At 41.6% G+C, this 26,056-nt stretch overlaps 1 protein-coding gene across 2 annotated transcripts in view; it reads right to left on the reverse strand.

The window, feature by feature from the left end:
- DNAH11 (dynein axonemal heavy chain 11) overlaps positions 1-24,556 on the reverse strand; it is a 251,134-nt gene extending 226,578 nt beyond the window's left edge. For both annotated transcript variants that reach the window (XM_054564603.1, XM_054564601.1), the window contains exons 1-8: positions 24,224-24,556; positions 23,059-23,202; positions 16,845-17,041; positions 16,177-16,366; positions 15,125-15,224; positions 11,818-12,029; positions 2,298-2,531; positions 947-1,114 (exon numbers count right to left, since the gene is read on the reverse strand). In XM_054564603.1, the coding sequence (XP_054420578.1) occupies positions 947-1,114; positions 2,298-2,531; positions 11,818-12,029; positions 15,125-15,224; positions 16,177-16,366; positions 16,845-17,041; positions 23,059-23,202; positions 24,224-24,556 (1,578 nt within the window). The remainder of the gene's footprint in view (positions 1-946; positions 1,115-2,297; positions 2,532-11,817; positions 12,030-15,124; positions 15,225-16,176; positions 16,367-16,844; positions 17,042-23,058; positions 23,203-24,223) is intronic.
- Between the last annotated feature and the right edge of the window lie 1,500 nt (positions 24,557-26,056).

Below are 26,056 nucleotides of genomic sequence, written 5' to 3' on the forward strand. Positions count from 1 at the left end.
GGAGTCCCATTCCATCTACTTTCCCTGAATTGCTGCCAAGTGCCGGACGTCTTCCCGGGCTCCGGGGACGTGCTCAGGCTATTGTCACCACAGTCCTCGGTTCCTCCTCCTTTGCCCACAAATTAGCTTGGACACACAACAGCAGTGTCCTCTTATCATTAACTCCACTTCCCAAAAGCCGACTACAGTTGGAAGGATTACATCTGCCGACCATACAAAGCTAACATACTGCACTTTCCCATTTCAAGAATCAATTATTCAGCCACATGTAAATGATAGTGAATAAATTCACATTCCTTATAAAACAACAAGGATGAATTTTTTTTTTTTAAACCCAGGCTTTGCTGCTCTTGGCAAACCACTAAAATGGAGCTGTTTTGATCCTCGAGCTCTCAGGTAATTCCCTGGCTACTTACACGCTGGGGGTGACAGAAAACAGAAGCAGCTTAAATCTGAAAGCTCCTCCCATTTTCTGAAGTTGAAAATATGAAATTATCAATAGCTCTAAAGCCTAACAATTAAAAATATGAAATACAATATTCATGTTAATGAGGTAAGTAGCGAATGGGGTGAAACTAAATGTTCCAATAGACCAGAAAATTATCTAGTGATTCAAGAAAAGGGTAAGATACACAAGTTACATGGTCATCAAATTACCAGATCGAGATAAGTCAATCTGTAAGGTCCTTTACAATATGCACAATCAAGAAACAAACCCAGACTGTAGTCTACTCTTATGTTAGAAACAGTTCTAAACTGACAACATACGAAGGGCTACCTTCCAGTCCCTGGCCTGTCACTAAGGAGCCTTCGGGCAAGCCATTCAACCTCCTTCAGCCTAGAGAAGCTGGACTGGATGGTACCTATTATCATTGTGACCTATCATCTTTTCCCACTTTAAAATTACAGGAGCCTATGAAATAAAAATGCCAAGGTACTATATTACCATGTTATTGTAATCAGATGGGTCATAAGTGCTGTGCCGGAAAATTTTACAGAGTTCCATAAATTCTTCACTCATCTCGCGGATTTGTCCATTCAAAATTGCTCCCTTGGTACCACCAAATTCAAGTCTCTCCAGCTTTTCAAATTCCAACATGGTAACAAATATGTCCTTTGAAAAAACATAGAACTATAGAGATTTTTCCACCATCTTGAGCAGGAAAAAAACATTTTAAAGTTGCAAAGAAATAACACTTTCAAACATTCAAACTCTGTGTGTTAATGGACACTGACTGACACAACACAGACAAATAGTCATGATTTAGTTGAACAAAGTCCCTAATTTTTAAAATCATGCTCCCATTTTCATATTTACTGAAAATTACCTAGCAGTACAGGCAAACATAACTTACCATGGCTAAACATAGAACCCTCTCATTTTATATCTTTCCAATTTTAAGTCAGTTCCCCAGTAATATCCAAAACTCATACTGTCAGCCGCCCCCATTTTACAGCGGTTCAGCTGCCTCTTAATCAGCCTAGGAGAGTATTATGAAAGGGTGACTTACGTTGCTTGTGGTTAAGCATTTAGCATTCATACTTTGAGAGGCATTAAAACTGATTAACTGAAAATGAGAATTTTCAAAACCCCAAGCTCTAATTTTCAATGAAATTCAACAAATCTTATATCAACACACAAACCCAAATTTGCTAGCAAGAGCTTTATAAAGAAAATCAAGGTAGTGCCACTAGTTCAAACTAAAAAAAAAAACCAAAACAAAACAACCTTAGCCCATTGGCTCCATACTATGGGTGAGTGAATGTGTGTACGAGTGTATGCATTCACTTACTTTTGGTTTCTAGTTTTTTAAACACTTATACAGTACATATTTTCATGATCTTCTTGTTTTATATTTTAATAACATAGTATATATATTTAGAATATATACTAAAAGATGGTGTGATATTTTAGATTATCAAATAGTGTTAAAGCATGGAATCCGTGTGTCAAACAAACATATAAAGAAAAAAGGGGGAATAGTTTATAGGTTCCTGACTTAAAACTGTCTTCCAGGAGCTTAGTAGGTTGTAGGTCAAGGGTCACTGGTACAGAAAAAAACTCACTGACTTGTTGCATAATAAAAGAATCAAAAATGAATTTTTTAAAAAAGAAGTCAAGCTAAAGCTTTCAAAGCTCTCTTAATAGCCCTGGTCTTGTGAGCTCCTCATGAGATCACCAAGAAAAGAGACCTCCCACCTCCCACCAAACAAACAGTTCTCAAATCATGGAAAGAGTTACAGGATTTCTGAACCTATCTACAACATGAATAAATTACAAGTCAATAAATGAATACCTCTATTTTCATGAAACGATCCAAAAATTTGTCAAATCTACAAAACACCATATGAGGCTGGAAATCCCATGGTTTCACCTCGTTGTTCCCCTTAAAATAGTTTGTCAATCCTTTTTTGTAGTTGAAAAAAAAATTTTTAAAAGTCTGTAAGATGTTAATGGCTGCCTGCACCTTTTCTAAGGAGTCTTCAATTTCTCCTTTCAAAAGGTCTTCAGGTGAAAGGTAAGCCGTTGCCTAGGATTTAATGAGAGGAAACAATGATCAAAAATCTGTTAATAGTTTTTTATTGACAGCATTTGCTTCAATAAAGAATTTTAGTTTAAAGTTTTTTCAATAAATTATGTCATTTAATTCATTATTAAATGACAATGAATTGGACCATCGATGTTATGAGACTGAAAGTCTAATTTTAGAATTCAGGCACTTGGGTTTCAATGACATATTTTTACTCATTAGAATTATCTACAGATGACTAAAATTTCTGGATGGGACTTCCAGTCAAGATGGTGGTATAGGCAGACATGGCTTGCCTCTTTGCACAACCACATCAAAATTACAACTAAAATACAGAACAACCATCACCCACAAACATCATAAAGCAAGTTGAATGGAAGTCCAACAACTATAGAATTAAAGAAACCACATCCATCCAGACTGGTAGGAGGGGTACAAATGTGGAATCACCGAGTCCCACGCCCATGTGTGATGGATAAAAATTTGGGAGGGTTTTCTCAGGAGTTAGGAGTCCCAGCCGCACACCAGGCCCCACAGCCCAGGATTCCAGTGCCAGAAGATAAGTCCCCAAAACTTATGGTTGCAAAAAGCAGAGGGGATTGAGTCAGTGGAAGAAAATTCTGGAGCCCCAAACAGTTCCTCTTAAAGAACCCACACACAGACTCACCTACTCAGACTCACTCCCTCTGAGCCCCAGCACCAGGGTAGCAGCTTGGAAGCCACCAGTGGTATACAGGGAGAAACTGAAGTGTCTGGCAGGAAGGTGAGCAGACGCCATTGTCCCTTTTCCAAACCCTCCCCCAATAAAGCTCGCAAGCTGGTGCCATTAACTTGAGACTCCATCCACCAGGCTAACACTGTTCGACTTGCCTTGGAGATCCCCACCCAATTACAGGCCTACCCAAGTTGCTTTTCCATATGAATGGCTGGTTTTGGCTCATGCCTCACAATGTCCTAAATCCTATCAAACAAGCAACAGCTGGCCTCAGCAGGCCCCAGGTACAGCACTAGCAGCAGCCAGCCTCGATTCACAGCTTGGCTTTGCTTGGGAATCTCCAAGCCTAGCACAAGTAGCAGCCATCTCAGAATGTTTTATAGCTCAGGCAAGGTGGCCCTGAGAAAAACACATATGGGGGCTGACCTTGGCCTGCACTACCCAGGAAAGCCCAGGGCCAATGCACCCAGTGGACAGCTACAGAGCATGTCAGGACGCCACCACCGTGCTCCTGCAGAGCTGATCCTCCACAGAGGGTGTGAATTGGTGACCAGTGATCACAACCAGTACTTGCAGCTGACTGGCCTGTGTAAATCCCTCCCATTGATCTGCCGACATCAACCAAGGCTCTACTACAAGAGGAGGGTATACTCAGACCACATAAAGGACGCACCTCAAGTACCCAGATTGGGTGACAGGGGAGGCTGTGCCATTGGACCCTACAAGGACACCTACTACATTAGGCCACACACTACCAAGACAGGGAGTCATAGCATCTCTGCCTAATACATAGAAACAAACACAGGGAGGCTACCAAAAAAAGGAGACAAAGAACATGGCCCAAATGAAAGAACACATCAAACTCCAGAAAAAGAACTAAACAAAATGGAGATAAGCAATCTATAAGACTCAGAGTTCAAAACACTGGTTATAAGAATGCTTAAGAAACTTACTGAGGACCTCAACAGCATAAAACACAACCAGATATGAAGGATACACTAATTGAAATAAAGAACAATTTACAGGGAAACAACAGTAGAATGGATGAAGCAGAGAATCAAATCAATGATTTGGAACATAAGGAAGCAAAAAGCAACCAATCAGAACAAGAAAAAAGGATCCACACACAAAAAAAAAAGGATAGGGTAAGCAGCCTGTGGGGCAAATCTAAGCAAGCCAACATTCACTTCATAGTGGTGCCAGAAGAAGAGAAAGAGTAAGGAATTGGAAACCTATGTAAAAAAATAGTGAAAGAAAACGTCCCTAATTTGGTGAAGGAAATAGACATACAAGTCCAGGAAGCACAGAGAGTCCCAAACAAAATGGATGCAAAGAAGCCCATTCCAAGATGCATCATAATTAAAATGCCAAAGGTTTAAGATAAAGAGAGAATCTTAAAAGCAGCAAGAAAAAAGAAGTTAGTTACCCACAGGGGAATTCCCATAAGACTGTCAGCTGATTTCTCAAAATAAACTCTGCAGGATAGTAGGGACTGGAAAGAAATATTCTAAGTCATGAAAAGCAGGGACCTACAGCCAAGATTGCTCTACCCAGCAAAGCTATCATTTAGAATCCAAGGACTGATAAAGAGCTTCCCAGACAAGAAAACACTAAAGGAGTTCATCATCACCAAACCATTATTATATTAAATGCTAAAGAACTTATTTAAGACAAAGAAGATCAAAACTATGAACGATAAAATGGCAAAAAATACAAATCTATCAACAATTGAATCTAAAAAACAAACTAGGAAAACAGGAATAGAGACAGAATCATGGATACAGAGAGCGTTTTGATGATTGCCAGATGGGAGAGGTGGGGTGGGGAAGAAGGGTGAAGAGGTGTGGGGATTAGGAAGAACAAATCGTCCTACTTGGTGTGGCTAAGTGGATTGAGCACAGGCCTGTGAACCAAAGGGTTGCTGGTTCAATTCCCAGTGTAGGGCACATGCCCAGGTTGCAGGCCAGCTTGCCAGTAGAGGGTGTGTGAGATGCAACCACACATTGCTGTTTCTCTCCCTCTTTTTCTCCCTCCTTCCCCTTCTCTAAAAATAAACAAAATAAAATCTTTCATAAAAATAAAAATACCTTACCAAAAAAAAAATAGGTGGTTATAGAACAGCCATGGGGATGTAAAGTGCATACATTCTAGCAATAACTACGTTTGCTAAACTTCATAGATATGACAACTGTATCATCACAATTTGTCATCAGAATTTGCATAAATATCCCTGTCACCAAATATTCTCAGGAGTGTCCAACCTGCAGCCTGCAGGCTGCATGTGGCCCAGGGTGGCTATGAATGAGGCCCAACACAAAAATCATAAAATTACTTAAAACATTATGATTTTTTTGTTTTGTTTTCATTTGTGCTTGTGTATTTAATGTGTGGCCCAAGACAACTCTTCTTTTTCCAGTATGGCCCAGAGACACCAATAGGCTGGACACCCCTGTTACACAACTGTTTTTTCATGTAAAGAAGTACACAGCCAGGAGGGAAAATCTATCAGACCATGGATTTTACAGAGATGGTCCCCTTACCTGGCAGCACAGCATCACTGCAAAGGTGAGAGTGAGCCGATAGGGGTGCGTACACCACTGGCAATTCTGTGAGGTTAGCCAACTTCTCTTCTGAGCGCCTATGCAGTATTATAGGACATAAGATCTAGCTGATCTATACCATATGAACTACTGTGAAACAGAGGAAAGGGCAAGGAGAGAAGAAGAAAAAGACGACTTCATGTAGGATGTCGAACTCTCATAGGACTGTTGTCTACGCTCCTTGCGCTCTTCATGCTCCATCTTTGGACATTCAGAATTCTGAACATAAACAATTCTGGACATAAAGAATTTCCCTCTGTAAGGACCTCAAGAACCTATAAATTTCTAAAAGTTCTTTTGCATATTATTTCTTTCTGATGCATCTCAATTTAACCTCATATAAATTATAGTAAGTCCTCACTCAACATCGCAGATAGGTTCTGTGACTATCAGCAAAATGATATATAACAGAACCAGTTTCACCGCAGGCTAATTGATAAAAACAAGAGTTAATTAAGTTCCTAAGACATCTCATCAACATGACAAAACAACATTGGACAAAAATGACAGTATTTGAGACCTATTGTATGCATTTAAATTGTGTGCCTTTAATTTTGTGGCTGCTTACAAAGTTCATAGAGATCTCAATGGAGAATGTAAAAGGCCATCGAGTTTACCATATCAGATGAAAGGATTTTTTTTCCTAACTGGAGGCATTATCCTCCTCCCATTATTGGCATTTTTACGTGCAATATAAACTCTGCACCACAAATTTGTACAATGATAATAAAATCATTCATTTAGTGTCTAAAATGCCTACTGATGAGAATCCTTTTAAGTTTTAGCTGTAGATTCCTAACCTATGCTCTCCCTTCTCACCCAGGCTGAATGCAAAATTAACCTCTACAGGCAGGTTGCTAACATTTCACACAGCACAGGGAAGAAAGCGAGCAGCACACCCTCAACAATCTGAGTTTAAAACAGTTTACACCTTGATATGAGTGGGGGACTCCAATACCTTTATCTATGCGTATTCTTTATAATGAATATGTCCTTTTCAGAAGAGGAAAAAAATCTATGGACATCACTCCAATGCCATCTCTGTTTCAGCAGCCCCCCCGGGACCTAATTACCTACTTCTAAGGTAGCTTTCCTTTTGCAAGACATCTTTATGTTCATTTCTGTGCTTCTTAGCTAACTCTCCCATAGATGAGACCATCACAGCAATTAACTTTCTGTCCACACAGCCCACTGTTGAATAAGACCTCAGAAGGCAAGGGCATACATTATCCTACATTACAAAACCCAGTCTATACCCTTTCACTGGGTAGAGGGTATGTGAGGGGGCAAAAAGCATCACCAAGGGCAGGAGACCTGGCTACGATCCAGTTAGGGACCACCATCAGCCTAGTAACATTAACTAAGTTGTCTCACAGGACCTCAGTTGCCTCAGATGCAAAAGAAAGAGATTAAGTCAATATCAAGATCCCTCTTAGCTCTGAAGCTCTGAATTATTTTCTGCTTCCTACAGTAGCTCTCTGGAACAAAGCCAACTCTACTCTCGTATTCAATGGTGTTAGCACAAACCAACCAAAGCTACTGGATTTAGGGTGAACTCGTCCCACTCCACAGGCCTTATAAACTAAAATTCTGCTAAGCAGTTCATTTATCAATGAGCCAATTAATTAGCCATTAAGCAATTTATCAATATTATCCATTAGATGCCAGTCTCCCAGTTTCTTTTCTTTTTATGTGCTTCTGTGGATTTTTACTTTTGCTCAATCCTGACACCTCTTATACAAGTTCAACCTCTCAGGCTCTTCCTCACTTAAGATCTTGTGACTGACAATATCCACGACCGTGACACCGAGCCATGGAACAGACAGGCAGTGAGCCTGCAGAGACACACGGCAGAGCTGGGTTACCACAGAAACTTTTTAAAAAAGAACCCATTATCAAAGCTCAAGTGTGCTATCATCCGAGGTGGCCAGATCATGTCTTTTATGTGTCTGGCCTACGTGACTGTGTTAACGGTCACTGTAAAAAACAGGTGAAAAGAGGCACATTTGCTTCTAAAGTAACAAACGGTTTGACTATGATTGGAATGTCTGGAAGGATCAGGCAGGCAATTCAAAGGAGGGAAGCAGGTCAGTAACAAGAGCACGTGGTGGAGACCACGGCCACGGAGACAGCATGTGACCCACCTTAAAGGGCACCTGACGCTCTAGCAACTGAGTGCGTAAACGGGGAGGGCAGAGCCATGCACAGAGAGCTCCGGCCTTTCAGTGGCGGCTGGAAGGATGGAAGTTAAATGAGAATTCCTCAATTTCACTATTGGCAACAATTTTAATTTTAAAATGATATGCAAAATAAAAAACACTGCATTGATCTATATATAGGTCAAATGCAGCTGGCAATCAGCTTATGACCTCTGATGTATAACATAACAAGGATTCAAATGTTTCATAAACACTTTGAGGCCAGTAGATTCATGGAAGCAAAGTACATGAAAGCTACGTAAGGAAATACAATGATAGAAAACACATAAAACGTGTAATCACACAAATCATGCAAGGTACAAATTAAGAAACAACATGGTACCACTATATAGCCAGTGAAACCACCCAAATTTCTTAAAAATACTCAAGTTGGCAAGTTATGGTAGAATTTTTATACATTAATAATAGCAGTTAAATTGATATAATCTTTTAGAATTTATAAATATTAAACATTGTTCAAGAGCCATAAAAAGACTGCATACTTTAATCAATATTAGGAATTTATATTAGCCAATTATCCAAGTTAAGGAAAAGGATTTTTGTATCAAGTTGTTTTCTGTATGTTGTGTATAAATAGAAGAGGCTGGAAGGGACCTAAATATTCAAGGGTAAAAAAAATCATTTTTCAAGAAGCTAGTAAAAAATATATATATATGTTTTTGGGGAAAAAAATTAAAATGCTGGACTTTAAGGTGGTAAAACAATAGGGCTATTTCCATTGTTACAAATTTTATGCAACAAGAATATTTTACCATCATTAATATACTACATTTACATTGTAATTAAAAACAAGAACTTACTTTAAATATATAGATCAAAGCATAATGACCAAGAACTCCATCATTTACAGTTGGGCAACCTTGAGGAAGCTATTTATCTTCTCTGCACATCAGGGTTTTTGTTAAGTTTTTTTTTTTAATGTAAAATGGCTTTACTAATAGCACCTTTGTCAGTGTTAGTGTGAGGATGGACTCTGTGGATTTCTGTAAAGAGTTTAAAAGAGTCCCTTGCAAATAACAGGCATTATACAATATCTGCTAAATATAAAATCAGATAGCAAACAATTTGCAAGTAGGCAAAGGAGTTTAGCTCTTCAGGGAACCCAGATATGAAAGTTGGCTCACTGCTGATTTTTCATTCCTAACATGTTGGGGCAGATTTACTACAAAGTCCACTTGAAGAATCAAGGAAATAGGTCAACAGAACCTTTGGACACAAGTCAGGAACAGTAACTAAGGAATAAGAGAAGCTACATTATTTCGCTGGGAGCTTGGCACACAGACAGGGCCCAGGGATAATAGGTTTACAGGCTTATAGGTAACTAGGATTTCTTACAAGCCACCACCAACAATGAATGACCATTTCTGGGGTTTATACAGTAAGAGGGCTTTTTCTCAAAATGAGAAATCCAGCATTTGGAAGAAGTGGTTATAGTCACTGATCCTGCAATAGAGATCATGCCTAACAACAGAGCAAAAACTGAGTTTGCACAACAGAGAAACAGAAATAGAATAAAGCCAGAGGAGATAAAATATAGCAAGGAATTGACCTGCTACCTCCTGCCAATAGCTTCAATTAAGCTGTAAGTCAATAGTTTGGAACTAACTTTTATGAGGCTCTATTAAATGCCATATTGGACATTTCCCTTAGGTTATTTCATTTGATCCTCACAATAGCAATGGACTAGGCATTATCTGCATTTTTGATGTGGAAACTGAGGCTCAGAGAAGTCATTTAACGTCCCTTGAGTGGTTCACTCAGACTTGAATCCATGTTGGTCTGAGTCCAACGTACTTTCCATATATCACCCCATCTCTTCAGAAGCAGAGATTTTAAAAAAAATAAGCATATTCGTAACTTGATGTCATAGTCTAGAAGCTCTTGACTGCAAGTCAGAACACCTGGTCTCAAGTCTGGGGCTATCCACGCCCCGCCCCCCCCACCATATTCTAAGAGAAATTTAGCAAACGATGTTATCCTTCAAGTCTCAGTTAATTCATCAGAAAAAAATATCAGGAGTTGGGTTGGAACACCATTCCACCACCAGGGCATCCTACAGTTTCCTCTTCACTACTTAGAACAGCAAAATCGCAATGTGTGGGGCAGCAGGAGCTCCAAGCTCTTCATCTTGGCTGTGAGCGGACTTTCCAGGCTCTAAATCCCTTCCCATTGACCCCACTGTACAACAAAAAGTTTTAATTTCCTATATGAGCCATGAAGTGCACACCTCTGGGAAGCATGGACTAGCACAGCAATCCACTCTCCTCTTGCAAGTAATCCAGGCCTTTCCAACACATCCCCTCTCCTTGGCCACAATGACTGTTCCAGGAATGGAAATAAAACACATGGAGCCAGAACAAGAACAAGAAAGACAGCTTCCTTCCCACGAAGTTCCTCCAGTGCCAGGATATGCATCTGGGGCTCCCCTTCACAACATGTGGTGAGAGTCTGAGAATGAAGTCCAACACAGGCCAGCAAAGTGGAGCATGGCAGGAAGCTTGGAAATTACCGTGCAGTCTCCTGGAACAAGCGAGTCCTGATGTCACTGCATTCTCAGACCTCCCAGTTGCACATAAACATATATGCTGTTTTTGGTTTTTTGCTTTACCTCAGTTTGTCAGTTGTAGCTGGAGAAGATGCAGTTCTGGAGAAAAGCCTTCTTAACAATTCAAAGGCTAAGCCATGTACACAGATCCTAATTCTCTGGAATTTGTTTGGCAAAAATTCCTTAGTGGTTCAGACACCCTGCCATGGACTGAACTGTGTCCCCAGAAAGCCATATACTGAAGCCCAAACCACCAGTGTAACTATCTGAGCCAGGGTCTTTAGAGGGTTATTAGGGTAAAGAAATGAGGTCGTATGGGTAGGACCCTAATCTGATAGGAGTGGGTCTTTATAAGAAGAAAAAGAGAGAAAAGTCTCTTTCACCACGTGAGGACACAGAGAGAAGGCAACCGTCTGCAAGCTAGGAAGAGAGCTCCCACCAGAACCCAACCGTGCTAGCACGTCCAGAACTGTGAGTAAACAGTTTCTGAAGATAAAGCCATCCAGTCCATGGTATTTTGTTACGGTAGCTCAAGCAGACCAAGACACACACATCCCCAGCTAAGAACCACCACCTTATATGCCCTCCAAGTATCTTTTAGCTCTCCCATTATACAATGTTCTCTGATACTACAGACACAACAAGAATTAATATTCTCTGATATTACAGACACAGGAGGATGTGGAAGCACTCCAATTTCTTTTTTTTAACATTTTGTAAGTTGATTGAAGACTAGAAAAACAATTATGAGATTTTGTTTTAAAAGATTGACAATTAATCAGAATTCCTTTAATATAATTCCACTACTATTTTTTGAGAATAACTTTTTTTCCAGCCAGATTCCCTTAACTTACTTTACTTGCCAAAAGTCTCCCACCAGCCAGTGTTCCGTGGAAACTAAGGAAAAACTACAAAATACTATACATAGATGCTTTTTATTAGAAGTAATCTTAAATCTCTTTGAAGAAAGGTAGGAGATTAAACAAACAAAATTCAGTAACGACCTGTCCTGTGAATGTATGTGACTTATATCCAGAGCACCTTTGCTATTTGGGATAAAAAGTCACCTGGTTACTATAAAAGTCCTGTCTGAAGAAAAGAAAAACAGTGTTCTGACTGTAGGCTGGGTTTGTTCATTCTTCATTGACCTAATAAAACCTACCACAAGGCAATCATTCTGACTATTCCTATTTTTAACGCTCCATACCTGGTCAATGAAGAGATTACAAAACTCTTGCAACAAAACTATAACCCGAGCAGGGGTATTATAAAACTTGGAATGACTCCATATCAGACAGATGGTGTGAAATAATGGGGCAATTAATCCACGGGTCTGTGGGAATTCTGTCTCCTGCAGACACTGAAGGTGTCTCCTCAGTGGTCGCAGGTAGAGTTCTACATCTTGGGCTTCGAGGAGAGCTGAAGGGGAAAAAGAAATACTGTTCATTGAGGCAGTCTCTCTTTTCTAAACTTACAAGTTCAAGAGAACAATGCAAAACAACATGGCTGTATTTAATATTCTATTTCTTTTTATTTCACTTATCCCACAATTGACACATGGCAGGTTTGAAAAGCTCTACATGCGGGGTCCCTCGGTAACCCCCATTCAGGAGAACACTGTTGTAGCTACTCACATAGCAAGGACATCGTGACTGAAGATTCAGTGGGAAAACACCCTTCAAGTCTAAAGAAATTTACTCAGCCCCATGGAAACTGTGGGAATAAAACATCTCTGTGAAGTTATCATTTGATAGCTTGGATTACAAGCTTTGCCATTAGAATGTTAATTCCTCCTAGGTATTTGGACTAGCACAATTTTATCATTTATTGTCTCATTGCAGTGTCATATGAGCATAACTCTGGCAATGACTGGAAACTGTTCTATTTTATTATTAATCATAATAACTTTTTTTAGTTTTTATAAAATAACTTTTTTAATTATCAAGCATGGGTGATGAAGATATGTTGGAACTAAGTAAAGATGATTGTTGTACAACACTGTGAATATACCAAAGGCCACTCAACTGTACACTCTAAAGTGGTTATTTTTGTGTTTTGTGAATTTTACTGCAATTAAAAAATTAAGCACGGTAAGAGTAAGAAATGCTTTATTAAATGCTATATATGTGAAGAAAAATTTAAATAGTTAACTATTATCAATTACTGCTTAATCTAATCCAAATTCTCTTTTTTATATATTGTTTTATTTATTTTTAGAGAGGGGGGAAGGGAGGGAGAAAAAGAGGGAGAGAAACATCAATTGGTTGCCACTCATACACAACCCAATCAGGGGCTGAACCTGCAACCCATGCATGTGCCCTGACCCAGAATCAAACTGGTGACCTTTCACTTTGGGGGATGAACACCCAGCCAACGGAGCCACACTGGTCACGGCTAATCCACAACTTCTCAATTCAATTTGATTCTTTAATGTACCCTAAATGGATCTCCATTAGACTCCATTTTGTTCCTGAGGCTACAAATACCTTTGATTAACTGAAAACAAACTTTATTTATGCAGGTAGGGAATAAGGTAAATTCTTATTTTCAGGTGTTATCCCAAAAGACCGTCAGGAAAAAACAAACAAGGAAATACCACCAAACCCCTGCTGAATCTTTTGGGGCTGTTGGAGTCAGGTACGCACCTACCCATGATACGCTTGACGTGTAACCAATTAATCTGTCCACCTAAAATAAAGACCTGGGCAGACAGAACGGACCCTGAAACTATCTTCTCCCCAGCTGAGCCCATGTTTTGAAATTGGAGTGTTTTCATCAATGTTAACTTTAAATAATTGCATTTAATAGGTAACTGCCCTTAAATGGGATAAGCACATCTGGTGATTTCAGATGCAGAACCTCATGTGTGTCTTTGAGAGGGGCCTCTCCCTCTAACCGACAATGGCTTTGGGCCACTTGTTCTACTGAAAGTATTGTCTTCTGAACTCCAGGCCATGTGCTCTTGAGGTTCTGAGCACAAGTGAGACTTGTTCCTGTAGAAGCGTCATCAAATGTTCATGCTAACAATGGGGGCGGGGGGAACAAACCCGCAAGCAGCTTCTATTCATTAAGGGTATACTGTACTATATGTCTAGTACTCTATGCACTGTGTATTAAATCTGCAATCCAGTGGTTCTCAGCCAGCGGAGGTTTTGCCCCCATGGGTCATCTGCCAATGTCTCAAGACATTATTGTCACAACTGGGGTGGGAAAGTGGGCAGGGGCCAGGGATGCTGCCCAGGATGGGCCCCACAGCAAAGAATTATCCTGCCCAAACTGTCACTAGTGACAAGGATGAGAAAGACTGCTCTAATCCTCACAAGTCTGCAAGGAAGGTGTTAATATGCCAGTTTGGCCAATGAAAATCAGAGGCTTAGCAAATTTAAGATGCACTGAGTGGGTTGGGGACAGGAATCCAGATCTGGCAGACCCCCCAAGCCCAAATATCCTCCCTCACCTAGAGCCCCTTTTCAAGCAGAATTCACGGAAAAAACCCTAAAGAGATATCAAAACATTTTTAAGACTTTATTTATTTTCTAGAGAGAGGGAAAGGGAGGGAGAAAGACAGGGCAGGAAACACCAATGTGCAAGAAAAACTTCGATTGGTTGCCTCTCTCACGCCCCCAACCGACGACCTGGCCTGCAACCCAGGCACATGCCCTGACTGGGAATCCAACCAGAGACCTTTGGGTTTGCAGGCTGGGGCTCAGTCCATGGAGCCACATCAGCCAGGGCGCAAAACATTTTCAAAATAGATTTTAAGTATTTCCTAACCCTCCACATGTTACTTAAGAAAAAATAAAATTTGTCTAATGTTCAATACAATTAAAGCTACTTGTCCATATTATCTTACAATTTTATCATTTAAAACTTCAGTACTATGTCCATCCATACTTGCTTACACACACCTAAGGAAAATGACAGAAATCCAGAAACTGGGGAGGGTTGCTGCCCCTCGGGGCGGTGGGGGTAAAGCTGGGTCATGACAGGACAAGGAGGCTTTACAATGGGTCCCTTTTAATAATTTCTGGTTTTTAGCAACACCCATGCATTACCTGCTCAAAAGTCACCAACCAACCAAACCCTCCTCTCTGTATGTTTAATCTTCAACCAAAATCTCAACGACGACTTTGAGCTCTTACCAGCTAAATAAGTGGTACACGTGAAACACATTCAAGGAGTCTACGGGTGAATAACTGGGCTGATTGTGGCCCAACTGTTGATTAGAAAATCTCTACGCTGGTCTCTCATTTATCCCTGGCTGAATACCAAGGCCTTTCATATACACACATTCTCATTAAAACTTCCATCTACAGCCACTTTGGTAGGTCCCTACTACAGACCCTAAAAATCTAGTATAAATGGAAGACAAAGTACAGGCAACTAACACAAACATATCATTAGAAGAGACAAGTGCAATCATTTCACGAGCAGGCTAATGGCACAGGGTGGCTGAGCAGGCAGGCTGGGCCCAGGTCATAGGGGCACTGATGGCCCAGGAACAAGAGTCTTACCATTTTTCACAGCTACGAAAATGTCCTTCAAAGTTGGGAAATAGCTGCTTTGTTTAGCTTTCAAGATCTTAACCATTTTGAGGACGGTAGGAGCCTGAAGCTAAATTGGGAAAAATAATGGAATTTATCAAATATAAGCTAGATTACTAAATAAATGCATTCTATAACACAATATTTAAATCACATTCCACTCATGCACAATACACACAGTTTTAACCCTCGACGATCGATTTGGGTTCAAGTTGAAAGTAATATTTTTACATTTTATTTATTTATTTTTAGAGAGAGGGAGAGAAACATCATTGCGTGAGAAAAACATTGACGGGCTGCCTCTCACACGCCCCCAACTGGGGGCCTGGCCCGCAACCCAGGCACGTGCCTGATCAGGAACCGGCAACCTTTTGGTTCGTAGGCTGGTGCTCAATTCACTGAGCCACACCAGCCAGGGCTCAAAAAGTAATTTTTAAAATAACATTTTTTCTTAGCTTTCTTAATGTGAATTTTCAAAATAACCTGTCAATTTACACATGAGTACATAGGTAAAATATTAAAATTTCCATATAAAGTTTCTTGCTGTGTTTCAGGAAATCTCTAAGGGACATGTAAACATATGAATAAATGTCTTAGTTTTCAGAACATTATATTGGGTAACTTACAAGGAAAGCACCCAGCAGAGGAAGCAAAGTTGGCTCTCCCAAAGCTACATTTCTCTACTAAACAGGACTGTATTCCTTCCCAAATCAATTAAATTGACTAGATTAAATAAATTTTATAATCTTCGATGTTTCCCTGGGAAATCACTCTTTTTCTAAGCCACAAAGTGTTTCCAATGATCTCATATGCTGTCAAAATATTTTCAAACAGGCATAACTAATTTTAATCCCCATTAATTTAAAAAGTAGCACTTTAGAATAAGAGAGCAAATTATTAAGTCTTTCAAAGGCAGTATGTCAAATTTTCCGAATTACAGGAAATCACTGCTCTAGAGACCATATTCTACAAATGACTTTGCTAATTCAAATTGCAAGCAATCTCTAGGGCTATCTACTTACTTGATCATAAATGCATGATAGATTCTCTCTCCTCATTGTCCAGAAATCCAGCTCAGTTTGAGGATTCGAGTGAAGACCGGTCAGCAGAGGCTGCACTGAATCTTTTTCTATAATTTCTTGGATCTGATGTGACCATTTAATAACCACCGATTCAATTGCATGGAGTACTGTCCTTTCATTTGGCTCTAGCCTACAAACATTGAAAAGGCTGATATAATAATTCAAAATCAAATCATTTCCTCCACATAAAGCTAGGACTTGGGTTTTAATAGGTATTTTGAATATCCATAAACCAGTTTTCTAAATAAAAATACTTCAAAATCAGATCCATTATTTTTATGACCTCAGTTTGAGTTGTGACATTGTTATTGTCATTGGCATATCTCTAACATTAAAAACATTGTTAAACAAAGAATTATATCCTCAAAGCCATTTCACTAAAAGAATATTCTTTGACATCATGGCAATTGTTACTGCTTGGTTTTTGTAGGCTTCTTTTTAAAAGTGCACTCTGAAAGGAAATAATAGAGTGCTGCAACATAACATATTTTAAAAATATGTTGTAGTTATAATTCTCTATTTTGCTAACAGTTTGCTGGAGGTGTGATATGAAACAGGTATGTTGGCTTGCCATTTTAATATCCTGTATATTCCATGTCGTTACGTACTTGGTCTCTGGAGATTTCTGATCCAGGTCAATTTTTCCTGCAATAGTGGGAATTGGTAGAAGAGTTCTTCTTAACATTTTACCCCTAAAAATATGCATTTTATGTTTCATGACCTCTATGTGACGTTCCATGTCTTGTGAAATAAAACAGGACCAGGATTTATGGTTGTTCCTATTAGAAAGAATTGGCACTAAAATCTAAAAAGAGAAACATTTTAAAAAGGAGTTAAATTAATTTACATACAACGTGCTCCTTTCAAAGATTTTGTCATACAAAATCATCAACAAAACCACTTAATTTCATAAATATGCTCCTATGATATCAAATCTACAAAGAGAAGACAAAAATCAGTGACCCACTTAGACTTAATCAATGAGACAAATTCTTTCAAAGAGGAAATAATTTACTGTTTGTTCATTCATTGCCCACTTACCAAATATCTGTGAAGTTTCTCAATTACTCAAATACCGCATGAAATAAGCAACCTCATGTGAAGTAAGTAAACTACTTTCTCAATGCAAAATGAGCACAGTGGCAGATATTTTAATGGAAAAAATCCTTATGAATCACATGGAGGCAAGAGTGAATTAATCTTCTCACACCCTGGGTGGCATCCCAGTGGATTCAAGTTTGATAGTCAGAAAGATGTTTCTTTAATCATATGGACCTTTTGGGGACTCCTTTCATTAAATTGGGTACATCAGTGAAACTATGTATGTGAAAGACCTTCAAAAAATATTTTTTATTCACAGAGCCCAGCATATACTAAGTAATTAATAAGAGTTTTCTGAGTTTATAAAGTTGGTCTCTTCTTGCTTTCCCACTCCTTTCCAATAACTACTAATTTGACACATTTTTTTCATTGTCTTCTGTTATAATCTATCATTTACCAGAATTACACTGTAACACTTCTGTTATCTAAAATGCTCAGAATATAGTTTTTCCACCTTTTTAAAGTTTGTTTGAGATGTCCCTTAGGCATCTCCCAGACTACAATCTGGTAATTAATTAAAAACAAACTGAAAATTCACTTTGTTCTTCTGATGGTATTGAAACAAATCTTTCTGAATTGTTTCACTATTATATTTTCCCTGCTTAGCACCCACTACTTTGAAGCCGGAAACACAGAGATTAGTGAAATTTAGTCTCTGCGTTCCATGAGCTCAGTGGGTTAGGTCCCTCAATGTCAGAACTGCCCTAATGGCAGACGTGTTTAGGGTGCAACGTGGAAACAGAAGAGAAAACCTCTGTGCTCTGGAAGAGAGAGGTGTTGGGGTAGACTTGCCAGGAAAGTTACTATTTGGTTGAAATCTTTAAGATGAAAGGTCAGGGTGGGCATTCCAGAAAACTGAACACTAATATAGAAAATCATTGAGGGTCCTTCTGGGAAACTGCTGGTCTTGCCTGCCTGGAAATAGAGCCAGCACCCTCAAAATGAATGGCCGCAAGAAAGGCAGGACAGTTAGGCCAGGAAGCGCTTTGGAAACCAAACAGAAAGGCTTGTTGGGTTGAACGTGCACTAACCCACTGGAAAATTGCTTTCTCTATTAAATCTTCAACAGCAACAGCTTTTTCTAAAAGTCAGACATGAGAAACATTCTGGTTATTCAACATTTCTAATTTACAGGGTACTGTTTCAAACTTTCACTTGATTTGCTATTCTGTGATGAGGCCAACTTTTTTTAAAATTACAGTTGACATTCAATATTATTTTGTATTAGCTTCAGGTGTACAGCATAGTGGTTAGACAATATATTATTTACAAAGTGATCCCCAGACACTTCCAGTGCCCACCTGGCACCATACATAGTTAATACAATGTTACTGTCTACATTTCCTGTGCTGTACTTTACACACACACACACCCCCCACCCCCGCCTATTTTTGTAACGACCAATCTAACCAATCTGTACTTTTTAGTTCAGAGGTCAGCTTCTCTTAAACTTAAATATTTGTGTCAGAAGCTGTAGATAAGACTGTTACGAAGCTCTGGGCCACATGCTCTGCACAGCCAGAGTATCTCGATAAACATCACTTAAAACAGACTTGGAATGTGCTTTTAAATCTTCGACACAAAGTAATTCAGTAAATGGGGGGGGGGGGGTTGGGGGCTTGTTTTGTTTTAGTTGGGAAGGTTTTTTTGTCTAGTTTTTGTAAGAAAAACCCAAAAACTTTTTCTATGAACCAAAATAATCTGGACATGTTTACTGAAGATACATACAACTACAGATAAAAGAGCTATTGTGTCCTTGCTGTGGTTCTCTTACCTTCTTTTATCCTTTCTTAATCTGGAAAGTGTGTTTTTATAACACTTGTAAAGTTAGTAGAGACTATTACCTGGGAAACACTTTTAAAATACAGGAGTCTGGGCCTCTCTCAGACCAGTTAAATTAGCATATCCAAGGATAGAGCCCAGGCTTGAATACAAGAAGCAAATCACACCCTGGCTGGGTAGCTCAGTTGGTTAGAGCATCGTCCCGATACACCAAGGCTATAAGGTCCGATGCCCGGTTGGGACACATATGGGAGGAAACTGATGTTTCTCTCTCACACTGATTTTTTTTCTCTCTTTCTCTCTCCCCTTCTACCTTCTTCCTCTCTCTCTCTCTCAAATCAATAAATTTAAAAAAAAGAACTAAATCATGCTTCTGTTATGGTTCGAGGGACATTCACAATTATTATTTATTTCAAGATCTGGGTCAACATAACACTTAACTAAAAAAATAATGTTGAGATCAGGAGTTCAATTTTGGACATGTTAGGTTTGAGATGTCCATAATATCAATACATCAATGGACACATTTGGAAGAAGGCAGCTGTCTGAGCTTAGAGTTCAGAAGAAAGATCAAACTGGAGAGAAAGATTGGGAGGCCCCAGTGCATCAGCATGAACTACCGTCAATCGGTGTATATGTGAGCCAGACTTCAAAAACTATTTAACACTGAACATAAGTGAGAGTATATTAGATCATTGAAATGAGAAAACAAAGAGTAAATATGAAGTCACAAATGACATTCTCCACCTTTGGTTCAAATACTTGGTCCATCCCTTTCTTAATCTATCCCATTTAAAAAACTTCCCTTAATACTTTCCATCTCATTCACTACCTCAGTAACAGTCTCTCCTTACTCCTCAATTGAGTCACATATCAATCTGCCACTTTTTGCATTTAATGTTTTTCTTGTTAATGTACAAATCCCCCAGAAAGTCCAATGCTGACTAGCTTGGAATGCAAGTCACAAATGACCACTGACATTCCACCTGACTCCAACACTTCCAAGTATAGCCTAGTCCGATAAAATCCTTCATGGAACATGCACTACCACTACCGTCTTCCAATAAAGGCATAGGTTTGGGTTTGGCAGTGGGTTTGGGTGCTGGCCATCATCTGAAAAAGTGACATGGCTATTTATTTGCTAATCAGCCTCTCCAGCCTTATTTCTTACCACCTCCAGCTCTGGGTCCCCAATCTAGTTATATGACTTCACTCCTTTTTTAAAAAACAAACCCATATTTTCTCACCTCTGCGCCTTTGCAATGTTTCTCCCTCTGATCAGAATGCCCTTCCTCCAGTCCCTCCATCTAGCTGTCTCCTCCGTGGCCTTCAACACTCTGGGGACCAAGTAATTTTCCACACAGACCCCTGCTCTCCTGGATGGAGACTTCACTGAAAGGTATCTGAGCATAAAGACTTGAAGGACAGGGTTGGCAGAGTGGAACGTAAGGAAGATGATGACATAGGGGAGAAAGGGTCCTTGGGGCAACAGTGTGCCGGACACAATTAGAATCAGCACGGAGGCCATGAGTTAGCAAGTGAGATGAGTTGAGAGGGGTGATGAAGAGGTCAGACCACGGGGATTCGGGGCCAGTTCTTTCATCAAGCATGAGAATTACCAGCTGGTTCCGAGGCAGCATCTCGGGGCGGGGCACTGAGATTCTCCGGTTCTAACCAGTTTCCCAGTGATGCTGATACTGCTGATTCACAGGGAGCAACAATACCACATCTAGCCCCCTATAGGCACCTGGGCCGTTGTTTGGAGTGAAAGGAGGACCTGTGCAGGGTCTAAGCAGAGAAGTTCATGTTCTGGCATGTTCCGACTCATGTTTCAACAAGGGTCACTCCAGCGCTGTGCTGGGAACGGGGTCTAGACGGGAGACACAGAAGCAGGGAAGCCAATCAGGAAACTCATGCAGTAGCACAGATGAGAGATCATGGTGACCTGGACCGGGGTGGCAGCAATGGAGCAAGAAGGGGACTGATTCTAGACATACTTTGAAAGTGGAACCTGTATGATTTCCTGCTAGAATGGATACAAGGCGTGAGACAAAGGGAGGAGTCAGGGCTGACTTGGAGGTTTTCGGGTGGGAACAGCCAGAAGGACGGAGTCCATATCCACTCTCCTGGGGCCAACCACACATAACACAGGTTGGGGGAGTCAGTCCAACTTTGGACGTTAAGTGTGAGATGTCTATTACACATCAAGTGGGAATCGCAGGAAGGCAGGTGGATCTCCAAGTGTGGCTTTTGGGAGAGAGATCTTGGAGGGAGAGAGAGAGGATTCGGAGTACCTCATACATCACTGTTAATGAGCCAGTTTGTGGGCTGTAATGGATACAAAGCAAAGCCAATCCTTGGAATATTTTAGCCCAAAAGTCTACAGCCATGCTTTAGGGCCCCATTCACACTGAATTTAAGCCTTGTCTATAAATAAACACAACCAACCTCACGAGTGTGATGCCCTTGCCTTTCTTTTCTTCCTAATCCTCACATCCTCAAGCATGACTGACAATCTTCCAAACCACTCTAGATCCAGAGGTTCTGGATGTTTTGTGCCTTCTACAGATTTACGCATTAACAGCTTACTCCCTCTCATTTAGACCTTCTTTCAGAGTGATATGCATTGAGACTGGGCTAGATTCAGAGAAAGATCAGAGGAACTTCAAAGAATTTTGTTCCTTCAGATGGTAGAGCAAGATGCCAATGACGAGCGCAGCCTTGCCCTCCCCAACCCGGATGCTGGCTGTCTGGATTCCAATGACCGAAAGTTAGTCACACTTCGTATGAAATCCTTTCATCAGACTCAGTTCAATTAAAATTTCCTGAACACCTGCTACATACCCAAACTGTCCCAGCCACTCAAAGACAGAACTCTCTTCTTAGTGTCTTTTGAAATCAGCTAAAACCAAGCAAATTCCACAGGAAGACTGAAGTTGGGGGTGAGAGCCCAAAGATAGCAAAAAAAATACCTTCTTCCAAAGAGACAGCCAAAGAGACTCAGGCAGTAAAAGAGATAACAAACGATTGGCAGATCCTTAGTAATAAATATGTTGGCAGTCATTTATTTCTACCTTAAGTTTTGACAGGACCTCACTGATTGTGATCCGATTTACTAACATCTAACCCATCAGTTCCCAAAGTTTAGGACACATGAGAGTCACCTGGGGATCTTGGGGAGAGCCAGGCACTGATTTAATTAGTTTGAGTTGGGACCAGAGCCCAGCACGTCCTCAAGTTCCCCCAGGTGATTCTAATGTTCTGCCAAGTTGGAGAACCACTGCTCTGGTTCCACAGGATCCAATCATTTAGTGCGTTGTTCCTCAAAGCTGGTCCATCAGGTTAGAAACACAGAGTACCAGCCCCACCCCAGACCTTCCAAATCTGTCGGCCTTCAACAAAATCCCAGGTGGCTCTGATGCACATGAAAGTGCCAGTTGGTTTAGGGAGCATTTCTCCCGGTTTAAGGGGAGAAAAAGAGGACTTTTAAGGCAACCATTTCTAACACTGTTTCCATTACATTTAACCATTATCTGTCAGAAGTGACATTTAGAGACTAACAAGAATCGAAACTGATTTTCAAAACCCTTCCCAAAATGTCAGTTTGTCTCTATTCAGAATGTAAATTTTAAAACCTCTAGCTACTGGTAAGTACAAGAGCCTATTCAGTTCAAGCTGCTCTTTATTTACTTCCATGATTTAGAAAGAGGAAAATGATGGCCCCACAAATCACCACCTGTGGAATATCAGCATCAGCTAGTATCAGTTCATTTCAGGAACAGTCTTAATGCTATGGCACTCCATCCAGCTGGCTAAAGAGATTACTGGCTTCTACATTCTCTCTCTTCGGGGAGGGAGGGGAAGGCTAGAGTTGTCCCAGATAATTCCAAGTGTCACTGAGGTAAATGAAAGATTCAAATATTAAAGATAGACTAGTACCTCGTCCAGGAAAGCAGTTACAGTTCCGAGAGAGGAGGTGGGTAATTCTCCAAAGAAAACCGTCTGAAAGAAATCATTTACTCCAATGCTCTCAGTAACCTTCTTGGCAATATAAACGAGTTTACTTTTTGCATCTCTTGGAATCTGAAATAAGAGCAAGCTAATTAGTTGAAGTCCAGATGTCTTTCCATGTTAACAAGCAAGGTTGAACTTGTAGCTAGATTGCTAGCAAGAGAGACAAAACCTGGTACACACTAGAGGTAAGTGTTCTACCCACTGCCTACTGACAATTTTTTAAATTAGTTCACCACTAGGAAAGTAGCAAAACAAAAAAATTTTACGAAACCCAAATGCAAATTCCTATTATATTCTCTCTCTCTCCCCCCCTCTCCCTCTCTCTCTCATCCTGTTTCCCAGCTATTACAAAGACCATGTCTAGCGAAGACAGTAACACTTTACATTCTGCCGCGGCACTGTATGACCTAAAGATCTTCAATTTTGCTCCAAACTTTTCACACTTGAAAAATGCCAAAGGCCAATGCTGTACTTGCAGGTGACACGTTAACCTTCAAGTGGGCGAGCAGTCTAAATTTTAAGGGGTGGAGGGCGAGGAATGGAGGGAATAGAGAAGGGAGAAAGGAGGGGAGAAAGGACTGCCCCCCTCGATGGTTGATGAACACCGCGTTTGCACACGCATTACCCCAGCACTCACTTTTAAAGACTATGTATTTTTTCCCTGGGACGAGGTGGAGTTGACAGGCAGTCAGAATACTTGTCAAGTTATCCGGGTTCTGCCAAACACCCTCTCTTAAGGATGTGGCTCCGGAGCGACCCAAGAGCGACTGAGACGTAAATTACCTGGCACAGAACACACCTTGCACCTACCGCCCCGGCGGCGGGGAGAGGCTCTGTTTGTCCTGCTTTGTCCGGGTGGAGCAGGATCGGGCTGGCCTTCTAGAAAACCACCTAGGGCCACTTAACTGCAGGGTGGGCACACATGGGGGGAAGCTGCGGACGCCAGGACAGACTTCCAAGAAAGCTTTTTAATGAGCCCGAGTGCGTGCCCCCCAGGAACCCAAGGAGGCGCGACTCGCCTGTCCCCAGCCCAGTACCCTTACTGCTGGGCGGTGGCGTGGCCGGGTCCCCCCCGCCCGTCGCTCCTTACCTCCCGGGAGGCTGCGAGCCGTCCTGCGGCGGCAACGCTGAACACGAGGCAGGCCGGGCCGGGGCTCTCCAGAAACTCCCCCAGGACCTGCCGGTTGTCCTCGCTCTCCAAATGCTGGCTCCATTTCTCCTCCTGGAGCCCCAGCATCTGCTCCAGGCGGGCGCCGAGGAAGCGCACCCGCGCGTCTTGGGCGAAACTCTGTGCTCTCCTGGCCTCCGCCTCCTCCTCCTGTTCTTCCTCCTCTTCCAGCTCCAGCCCGCCCGCTGCGTCCAGGCGAAGGGTCGGGGCTTCCCGGTCGCCCCGCGCCTCCCGAGCTACCATCTGGGCTGCCATCAGGCACGTCCGAGGAGACGCGGGCGAGCCCGCTCCGCACGCGCCCCTCCCAGCCCCGGCTGGGTGAGGACACCGCTCTGCACACGCACCCGAGGGGCTCCCAAGTCCTCCCGCGACCACCGAGGGCGCGGCCGCTCTTCCCCACCTGCCGCAACTTGGCACCCGGTGTCTGCGCGCAGTGGGAGCCCCGTGGCCGACGCGCCAGCCCAGGACTCGCTGCGCGTCCTGTTTCCCAGGGGACGGAGTCCCCACCCCGCCCGCCCGCTGGGGGCGGAGTGAGCGCGGAGGGGAGGGGCCTTCGGGCCCTGGGCCCCAAACGGGCCGAGCGAGGGGCGTGTCCTCGGTCGGTCTGAGGCACTCGGCGGGCCCCCTCCATTGCCCTCGGGCTCCTCCGTCCGTTGGGCGTCTCCGTGGGGCTACCAGTGAAGACCAATCACTGGCATTCAAGGCCCAGCATTGATTAACAGCTGTGGTTTGAACAGTACCGCCTTGGGGGGAATTCCGTGCTAAATCCTCCACCTTGACCATTGCAGGTAACTCGCTGAAAGGCAGGGCTCTGACTAGCCATCTTGTTTGGGCGATGGAACGAAGTCACAAAGGGACTAAGTAACAAGGAGAAGGGAGAACGGAGATTCAGACCCCGTGCTCAGGTCACTTGCTGCCTTGGCTGAAGTCTGTCCGAATATTACCAGATAAGAGCCAACCCTGCAAGCCAACCTTCCTCCTTGAGGAAACCCAAGGTCTAGGTGTAGCCAGTCCGAATTCTGACCCTCGACCCTCGCTCTCATGCATAGCGAGCTCTCTTTGTAGACTCAAAAGTGCTTGGGAAATAGGTAGAATTATCATTCAATCCAAGAGTAAAAAGAAAAGGGAGAAAAGTTCTGGATTACTAAATCATGATATTAAAATGGAATTTCAGTACAGTCTGTTAGTGGCATTTGTTGAGATTAAGGAAATTCTAATTACTAAAGTAACCAGAATGGGAGCGGGGGAGGGGGGTGGAGGTAAACATTTATTAGCTTTTCTAGCTACGGGATCAGAATCCTGAATTAATACAGACTCCGGGAAAGTCTTTATAATGCTCGGGGCTCCAGTGGCTTGTATGCAAGTCTGGAAGTCACCGCAAACACCTTACAAAGCTTCTCATTCTCTCCTCTCCCCCCACTAGTCCAGCTTTGCATCCCTCTACCCCAGGGTGATAGCAATTCTGTAAATAAGTACTGTATTAAATTGAAACTGAAAAACGACTTTCAGATCCCGCAGGAAATAGATATTAGTGCAAATAGTAAAGTACAATTTTCAAAAACTTACATATATGACTCCAAATATAGAATGAAGACATGTTGAAGTCCTATTCAACTCATTATTGGGGAAACCAACAAAATGGTGGAGTTGGTTCCAATGAGAATTAGAAAAAGAGATGTATAAGCAGTAAAGATAGTCTGTTGGAATAAGATTGCTAGTTTGGAAAAGTACTTTTTAATGTCCTGTAGGGCAATA

Source organism: Pteronotus mesoamericanus, unplaced genomic scaffold (assembly GCF_021234165.1).
Source record: "Pteronotus mesoamericanus isolate MK-2021 breed Mesoamerican mustached bat unplaced genomic scaffold, CSHL_Meso_final scaffold_85, whole genome shotgun sequence".
Taxonomy (NCBI): domain Eukaryota; kingdom Metazoa; phylum Chordata; class Mammalia; order Chiroptera; family Mormoopidae; genus Pteronotus; species Pteronotus mesoamericanus.